This window comes from Aquarana catesbeiana, linkage group LG09, assembly GCF_042186555.1.
Source record: "Aquarana catesbeiana isolate 2022-GZ linkage group LG09, ASM4218655v1, whole genome shotgun sequence".
Classification (NCBI taxonomy): domain Eukaryota; kingdom Metazoa; phylum Chordata; class Amphibia; order Anura; family Ranidae; genus Aquarana; species Aquarana catesbeiana.
This window is the reverse complement of record NC_133332.1, coordinates 98,633,816-98,643,414: the sequence shown is the minus strand read 5'-3', so window position 1 is coordinate 98,643,414 and position 9,599 is coordinate 98,633,816. Positions and strand designations below refer to the sequence as shown.

At 40.7% G+C, this 9,599-nt stretch overlaps 1 protein-coding gene across 4 annotated transcripts in view; it reads right to left on the bottom strand.

Moving 5' to 3' along the window:
- Positions 1-661: 661 nt before the first annotated feature.
- LOC141107952 (galectin-9-like) overlaps positions 662-9,599 on the bottom strand; it is a 124,756-nt gene continuing 115,818 nt past the window's right edge. For all 4 annotated transcript variants that reach the window (XM_073599052.1, XM_073599049.1, XM_073599050.1 and 1 more), the window contains 3 exons: positions 6,346-6,434; positions 2,486-2,651; positions 662-2,411 (listed from right to left, as the gene is read on the bottom strand). In XM_073599052.1, coding sequence (XP_073455153.1) covers positions 2,268-2,411; positions 2,486-2,651; positions 6,346-6,434 — 399 coding nt within the window. In that variant the 3' untranslated portion in view covers positions 662-2,267. The remainder of the gene's footprint in view (positions 2,412-2,485; positions 2,652-6,345; positions 6,435-9,599) is intronic.

The window sequence follows — 9,599 nt, the reverse complement described above, 5'->3', positions numbered from 1 at the left end:
CCCCCACGGAGCACCTTTAGCTTCCATGTATTAGTGTTTGCAGCCCTCAGCAGCTTTTCTGCTCTTTCTTACCTTGCTCTGTTTCAGAATAACCCCGAACCTGGTTCTGCCCCCTGCGATGAGATAGCCATGGTCAATAAAATCATAATAGGGCAGTCCTCTTATCACTACATTGGAGTGCTGGCCTCCTTTGAAGTTATGAGGAGGCAGCAGGTAGAGAGGAAGAACTGTGTGTAGTACAAACACAGACTGTCAGATGAAAGTAACAGGTGCTGGAATGAGAGCCGTTTTAGCTTCCAGTGCCCTACAACGAGACATATCCTGAAACAGTGACACCCCAGGAACAAAATCTTGGGAAAGTGCTTCATGATCAGCTACGGTGGGAGGAAATGAAGGTGACTGCTGATGGGTGTGCTAGAAGAATGTTTCAGGGTGCCTCACTACACCCATCACCCCCTTGACCCTATCCAAGAGAAACCAGGCAAACATTCTGGCTACACCTAATAATACATTGGTTTTCGAGTGGAGTGACCCTTTAAATACCTTCTTTAGACTCCGTTCTTTAAATTTACATTTTTTCCATTTGGGAATCCAGAGTTTTATCTAGAATATATACAATATTTGGTAGAAAAAGGAAGGGTGGATATTCCAATACACAGTGTAATGTGTTGCTTAATTTTATTTGAATTATATTATAACTAAAATACATGTAATTAAAAACATATTGTTATAAAATTTATATTGAAAATTCTTGTTTTAGAAGAAATTATTCAGCATAACATTAGTATATTTTCTTATACAATAGAAAACAACATTGATGTACTTTATTTCCTGGGTTCAAATTTAGTCTCTGGTCTTTAGGGGATCATGTTGGCTGGTTAGAATAGAAAGTCAGATCAGTAACCACTGGCTACTAAAAAATACAGAAAAGTAACCTTTAAATTGGAGGCAATGAAAAAACACTTCTGTTCAAATTAAAGTATAAATAAAGAATGATTGAAGGGCTGTAATTCAATTCTTTCCAGAAGAAAATGTTGCTTTGTGCACACTCCTGTGATGGTCATGCGATCAAAATTCAAGGAATTTTCTCATCTGATCTCTGCAAAAGCTCAGACTGGCCAATCATCCCCTTCAGTTCAGAAGGAACCTGTCCAAATTACGATCTGACTATTGGCAGGCTGGTTGTACTAATGTCGATCCACCAATGAACTTCAGTATAACCAGCCTGTTGGGTTTTTGCTAGCGGCTATAGTCACAAGCAGTGATCATTGTATCCTGCCGGTGGGGAAGGCACCCTGCCAGCAAACCACAAAGGCGCTGAGGAACGGATTCCCCAATCAACATTGTGTTGAAGGAAAGAAAATTGTCAAATGTATGCATGTAAGACAATAAAAGACTAGATGTGGTATTTTAGGTATCAGATGACCTTTTTTCAGGCTAGATTTAGAAGGTGTCTTTGCTTTCCCAGTAATGTAGAATACATACTATGATTGACAATAGGATTCATCAGTAATCATGGAGGGGAGATTTGTATTATATTGTTATGCAATCACTTCATTTTGAATACTTGCAATATTAAAAATACAATGCCAGCCTTTCAGACAAGCGAATGGCAATGCCAAACGTATTGAACTAATCTATGCCTGACAAACCAGAAGTAACCTCCACCTGAGTGCCAGTGTCATGCATTGATAACCATTATCTCCAGAAATGCACCATTGGCAAACTGTAAGCAGTGGAAGGTCACTTTTTGCATATTCATTGATTACCAAACTAGCAACTTGACCTCCACCAAGGTATCTGGAATCCCTGGTACTCAAATCTCTGAAATTCCAAAACAACCTTTTTTATTTTATTGGACTAGATAAATTCGTAATTAACCACCAGAATTATCTAACTGTCAAAACTTCCAAAGGTCTTTATTTAATTTTGTTGACTGATTTCAAACTTCTTTTTTGCATACCGATTTCTTAAGGATGCTAGGTGGCAATACACCATCGGCTCAGACAAATAAAAGTATGTGCTGTCAGCTCAGGCTTTAGTTTGTTATCTTTGTCATTGCCATAGGCTCACTAATCCTGACCCTAAAGTCCAGCTTTCAAATTGATTGGCTTGTTGCCCTAAAACTGCCCCAGGTGCCTCTAATTTATTATTTATTTATTATTTCAGGTACTTTAATGTAGCTGATATATTTTTATGAAATGTGTATTTCTTAAACGAATATGTGTTTTGGCCACACTCTGATAATTCTCTTCATTCGCTTAAGTTCAGTATTGCACATATGTCAAGGTGACATTTCCACCGACTTCCATCATGTCGATCTGGTTGGCAGGCAGACGATGGACATAGGTGAAAAGCTTTGATCCATTTGAGTAGACACCTATTACTCCTCCCTCATTCCTGATTTCCATCTGTAATTAAAAGTGACCGTTTAGTTCAGGATGTCCTCAGATGGGAAATTCAGTCTATTATGTGTTTTTCTCACCTGGAAGTTTTGCCCTTGGTAGAAAGGCATGTATGCAAGCTGCCTCTCTTCAGGACCCCATGTGCCCCTGTTCTGGGTGTTCCTTACTATTGTACCTTCATTAAAGCGAGGGTTGATATGCAGGTGGATATCTCTCGTTCTGCTATTCAGAAGGTTGACATGGAATCTACAAAATGTAAACGGTATAAAGTAAATGACAATATACTGCTTCACATAAGTGTTCTGTGCACACAGAAAAAAATAGCAAGAGTTTTCAAAAGAAACAAATGGTCTGTGAGTAAGCAACCTAAAAGGAACATGTAGTTGTTTTGTACATTTCTTTATTATGGGGAGGATATAAAAAATAAGCATGTGGAGTTTTGGGATTTTTTTCCACACTTGTATCTCTATTTACAGCCTATTGAAAAAACCTGCAATTTACACACACAAGTAGATGATTTATCAGCTGTGATGTATACTTTTTTGGTCATCTTAAAGAATAGGTTCACTTTTAATAAAAAAATAAATAATAAGCATTGGGCTCACTCTATATTCCACTGCTGTGATTCCCTGTAACAAGTTGGTTGTCCCTTTCATTTGCCCGCACAGGCCTATTTTGCTCAGAGCATTCCCCCTTTACAATTCTACAGCTCAAGACTACGGTTATAAGGGCAGTGTATGGTGTATATCACAACTAGGACGCCTTGCGAATCTATAGCACTTAGTTTTTGGCTTATTAATGTAAATCCTTTGCTGCCTAGAACCTATGCATAACTTAGATATAACAATCTCTCAGGTGTGTTCATTTGTTTGTTGTAGGGGTTGCTTGTGAATGCTCCTGGGCACCTACTTTGTGATTATCTGTAGTTTTCTAGTCGTCTCTTTTGTAACTTGCTATATTTTGCAATAAAATATTTGAACAAAGTGAAAAAATGTGCATTTATTTATTTTTTGGAGCCTATAAAGCATTGCAGCAGTGATCAGCAGATTGCTGGTGCCATGCAGGTCTCCTGCAAACCTGTCAATGTATCTGTGTGCTAGTACATCCTGTATGGGCAAGCAGATACACTGACTGGAAGAATCAATGAACTACCATGGCATTCCACAGCACCGTGGTACTTCATTGAGAACTGCAAGTTGACATCCGCAAAGGATGTTCATTCGCACAAAGAGCTCTGTGTAGGAATGATGCAGCCAATTTCAAAAACTGACAGCTAGTCTGGGGAACTTCTCCCCATACTGCTGTCACAGGGAAGGGGGGGGGGGGGGGGAATCGGGCAGCGGCTGCAGCATTGAAAACATGTTGCATGTTCCACCCTAAAAATGGGTGGAACATGTAACATGTTCCCAAAGCTGAACTTATCCTTTAACCTGAATCTTCAGTCTGTTAAAGGAGACACAAGGCAAGCAGCAACGGATGTGCTGTCTCTGTAGCTACCTCATAGTGCTTTCATAGAATAATCAAAACCCATAATCCATTCTAGTTTATATTCTTTATTATGATTACAATTGGAAATAAATACAAATGATGTTCATTTTTTCACTATACCATTTCCTTTGGATTAGTAAAACAGTGTAATTTAAGTGCTTACCTAAACATCTATTCAATTTAGCCACTGCACTTTATAATTATGGAAGATTCAAAGGAGGTTGTACAATCAGATTGTATGCTACGTAGTGTTAACTTAAAGCATAAGTGGTATTTTACATAACGCTACACTTCCTGCCTTATCCCCTGACCACCTTCCTCCATTCTAGATGCATACTGACTTAAAATATATATATATATATATATATATATATATATATATATATATATATATATATATACACACACCGTGGGTAAAATAAGTATTGAACATGTCACCATTTTTCTAGGCAAATATATTTCTATAAGGTTCTATTGACGTGAAATTTTCACCACATGTCGGTAACAATCCATGCAATCCAATCCTTACATACAAAGAAACCAAAACAAGTTCAGAAATTAAGTTATGTGTAATAAAATGCAATGACACAGGGAAAAAGTATTGAACACATGAAGAAAGGGAGGTGCAAAATGGCATGGAAAGCCAAGACACAAGCTGAAATCTATCAGTAATTAGAAAGCAATCCTGCCCCTTGTCAGTGCAAATTTATATCAGCTGGTTGAGTCTCAACTGATGGCCTATAAAAAAGGTGTCACACTCAAGAAACATCTCATTTCTTAAGACCTTTGCAACCTTATTGTTGCAAAACATACTGATCGCATTGTTAAAAAAGGATTTCTAAACTTCTGAATGTTCCAGTGAGCACTGTTGGGATCATAATCCATAAGTGGAAACAACATAATTTCACCATAAACTGGCCATGACCAGGTGCTCTTTGCAAGATTTCAGACAGGATTGAAAATAATTATCAGAAGATTTGTCCAAGAGCCAATGACCACTTGTGGAGAAGTTCAGAAAGACCTGGAATTAGCAGGTACAATTTTTTTCAAAGAAAACAATAAGTAATGCACTCAACCGCCATGGCCTGTATGCACGCTCACCACATAAGACTCCATTGCTGAAGAAAAAGCATGTTGAAGCTTGTTTAAAGTTTGCTGCGCAACATTTAGACAAGCCTGTGAAATACTGGGAGAATATAGTCTGGTCATTTCATATCTTTGAAGGAAGGATGAATGGAAAAATGTACCAAGACATTCTTGATAAAAATCCACTGCCATCTATCAAGGTGAAGATGAAATGAGGGTGGACATTTCAGCGATACAATGATCCCAAACACAAAGCCAAGGATACTCAATAGGTTTCAAAGAAAGAAAATAAATCCGCTAGAATGGCCGAGCCAATCACCCGACTTGAATCCAATAGAAAATCTATAGAAAGAACTAAAGATCAGAGTTCATAGAAGAGGTCCACATAACCTTCAAGATTTGAAGGCTGCGTGGAAGAATGGGCCAAAATCACACCTGAGCAATGCATGGGACTAGTTTATCCATACAGGAGTCATCTTGAAGCTTTCATTACCAACAAAGGATTTTATACAAAGTATTTAATTTCTTAGTGAATACTTTTTCCCTGTGTCATTACATTTTATTACACATAACATAATTTCTGAACTTATTTGTTTTGGTTCTATGTATGGATTGCATGGGTTGTTACTGACATGTGGTGAAAATTTTATGTCAATAAGTACCTTTAGAAATATATTTACCTAGAAAAATAGTGATGTGTTCAATACTTATTTTACCCGCTGTATATCAATACATGCAATAATTTTTGACCTAAGCTTACCTGAAAATTCTTCCTTCATGTTATGAGTGCTATCTGCTGGCCATCTCTTTTCACAACTTCTTGGATTTCCTGCATGCTTTGCAGCTTCTCCTCTGCTGTTTATGTTTAAATTCTAAAGACTACATATCCCATGGTACCTTGCTGCTTACAAGCTGTGGTTTCTCTACTAATGCCGCCTCCTAATACTCCTCCTCAGCACCTCTGTAGTTCAGAAGGCAGGCTCTGTTTCAAACTCTTCATGAGATCTAGAGCAGCCTTTCTTAACCAGGGTTCTGCGGAACCCTAGGGTACCTCCAGAGGTTGCTATGGGTTCCTTGAGCAATTAGCTACTTCTGACACCAATTATCTTTTTAGCTATCTGTAAGGGAGGAATTCTTACAGCTGTAAGGAACATTCCTCCCCATGACCTTCACACTAATGCACCATGAACTGTAGATATAGAATTATTAGCAGGGGTTCCCTGATCCCAGAAACTTATTTCCAGGGTTCCTGTTAAAAAGGTTGAGAAAGGCTGGTCTAGAGGGTTTTTGGTGAAGACTTGGATGCCTTAGGCCAGGCCATCACATGCTACCAAAGAAAAAGAGCTGGTACACTGTAAGAACGCACCTGTCTGCACCATAGTGCACATTTCCTGTAATTACAATGTTTCCATTATGGGCAAAACTTTTCGGGAAAGCAGCTTGAAAAGGCATCACCTAGACAAAATAAAAATCGGTTTTAATCACTTAAGACTGTATGGAGTTTTAAAAGGTTATTCTATATCTTGGTTTATAATGGTGAGTCAAGTTACCTTCTGGATCCTTATATCCTTCATTTTGTAATGGAGTTAGAGCAAAATCCTGGACAGCCACACTCTTAATCATAAGCTATGATTAAGCACTGTTTGTAGTGTGAAACGCGTCAGTTCTTCTGTCCGTTCTGCTGTGGCATGTATTTTTGTTGATTTTTTACTCAATAAAGGCGAAAATTATTTTTTGAGTGTTGCTGTCCAGGATTTTTTTTCTAACTTCTGTGCTATAAGCATTGCCAGCACCTGTGTCTTCCAGTCTAGAGGAGAGGTTTGTTCCTGACTGACCTGCCTGGAGCGGTGATATTTCTTTATCTTTCATTTTGTCTAGCAGTTAGATCTCCCTGTATAAGTATCTGACCACTTAGCTATCTACCATGAATTGTTAGACCCCTTTCACACTGGGGCGCTTTGCAGGTGCTACAGTGCTAAAAATAGCACCTGCAAAGTGCCCTGAAAGAGCCGCTGCTGTGTCTCTAGTGCGAAAGTTCCGAGGGCTTTCACACTGGAGCGGTGCGCTGGCAGGATGATAAAAAAAGTCAGCAGCATCTTTGGAACGGTGAAGGAGCGGTGTATACACCGCTCCTACCTATTGAAATAAATGGGGCAGCGCGGCTATACTGCCGGCATAGCACTGCGCTTTGTGGTGGTTTTAACCCTTTCTCAGCTGCTAACAGGGGGGTAAAACCGCCCCGCTAGCGGCCGAATACCGCCGCTAAAACAGCGCTAAAAATAGCACCGTTTTACCACCGACACCACCCCAGTGTGAAATGGGCCTTAATGGGCCTAATGCAATACCCATCCACCTGCCATATTACTCATCAAGAAGGCTCTACCAGATACAATCGAGATATTCAACCCACCCAAATCTATCTAAGCAGACAAGTCTGCTTGTCTTCAGCAAATTGTTTGCGTGCTTTCTTGTGCATCATCTTTAGAAGAGGCTTCCTTCTAGGATGACAGCCATGCAGACCAATTTGATGCGGGGTGCGGTGTATGGTCTGAGAACTGACAGGCTAACCCCCCACCCCTTCAACCTCTGCAGCAATTCAGCACTCATATGTCTATTTCCCAAAGACAACCTCTGGATAAGACGCTGAGCACATGCATTCAACTTCTTTGGTCGGCCATGGCGAGGCCTGTTCTGAGTAGAACCTGTCCTGTTAAACCGCTGTATGGTATTGGCCACCGTGCTGCAGCTCAGTTTCAGGGTCTTCACAATCTTCTTATAGCCTAGGCCATCTTTATGTAGAGCAACAATTCTTTTTATCAGATCCCCAGAGAGTTCTTTGCCATGAGGTGCCATGTTGAACTTCCAGTGAGTATGAGAGAGTGAGAGCGATAACACCAAATTTAACACACCTGCTCCCCATTCACACCTGAGACCTTGTAACACTAACAAGTCACATGACACCAGGGAGGGAAAATGGCTAATTGTGCCCAATTTGGACATTTTCACTTAGGGGTGTACTCACTTTTGTTGCCAGCGGTTTAGACATTAATGGCTGTGTGTTGAGTTATTTTGAGGGGATAGCAAATTGACACTGTTATGCAAGCTGTAGACCAGGGATCCTCAAACTACGGCCCTCCAGCTGTTGCGGAACTACACATCTCATGAGGCATTGTAAAACTCTGATATTCACAGATATGACTATGCATGATGGGAATTGTAGTTCTTGAACAACTGGAGGGCCGTAGTTTGAAGACCCCTGCTGTAGACTGTCACTACTTTACATTGTAGCAAGTGTAATTTGTTCAGTGTTATCACATGAAAAGATATAATAAAATATTTACAAAAATGTCAGGGGTGTACTCTTGTGAGATAATGTATATGATATTAAAATTAAGATGATAGCCGCATTCAGCTCTTGTGATCGGAAGCCTTGACCAATGGAAAAATGGATTCAAGTGGATGCTGATGGTTATGCATTTGAGTAATGTTTACAATTTTGGTGGGCCTGATTGGCTGTAATGTTGGAGGGAGGGACTAAGACTCTACTTTGTGATGTTCTTGGGGCTGACAAACTGAACTTGAATATTTCTAGCCATCTTGTTGTTGTTGTTCCCACACTTCCTGCTCAGCTATCCTTGTCGCAGCTTTTTTTTTTAGAGGTTAGTTGCGGTTACTGATTCATATCCTCAGCTGGGTTTTTGGGGTAGTTGAATGCCTGTACTCATGATAAGGACATTTATGCTATAGTGATGTTATAATTTAGTTATGCTGACATTATACCTGTGACTAGCACTGGTTTAGACTACTAATGAATCATGATATGTATTATGCTGAAAAAGTAAATTTGTATGTAGCAGGTACCTCTCCAAGCTGATTGAATCCATGAGGGGAGAGCTGCCTGCTAGCAGCTGCGTGGGCTTTTTCACCCCCTTCCTCTTTTCTCACACACACACACACACACACAGAGACACACAGAACTGCTTGTTCTGTAGCCTCCCTATTGGAAGAGACTGACAGCCAATCACCAGCAAACAGCAGCAAAGCATTGTGGGAGATGTTGTTTGGAGGAGGAAGTGACTCTGTTAGCTGGATCAGCCCTGAACTACAGGACAGACAATGCAAAGCGCGCAGAACTGTCTGCTGGGAGGAGTGATAAAAGGACAGGCACGGCCTGCTTTCAGTCTTTCTGGACACCATTCAACACCTGCCAGCGGGAGGTCTGTGTATGACCAGGAGTGAGAGACTGCGGCCTATACAGCGGAGAGCCTGTTTGCCCACCTCTGAGGGATCTATGGAGGACAGCCCTGCTATTCTAGCAAGGGACCGGCCTGCGCTTCAGAGCAACTGGAAGCCACCTGCACTTCAGTCGATCGGGAGCTGCAGCACGGTGTGGCAGCGCCATCTTCACCAGACGGAGACACCAGGAGGGGATTCAGGATGGAACCTCACAGCCATTGGGGTCTATTGTGGTGAGAGGGCACCAGCCCATTCCAGTAGAGATTACAGTTTTGCTGAGTGAGTTCTTTCTAAAGACTGCTGGTGAGACTTGTAGTTCCACGGAGGTGAATCTACTTCTTCACAGGCATCATATAGCTGGACTTTGGGGCTTTGTTTTTCTCC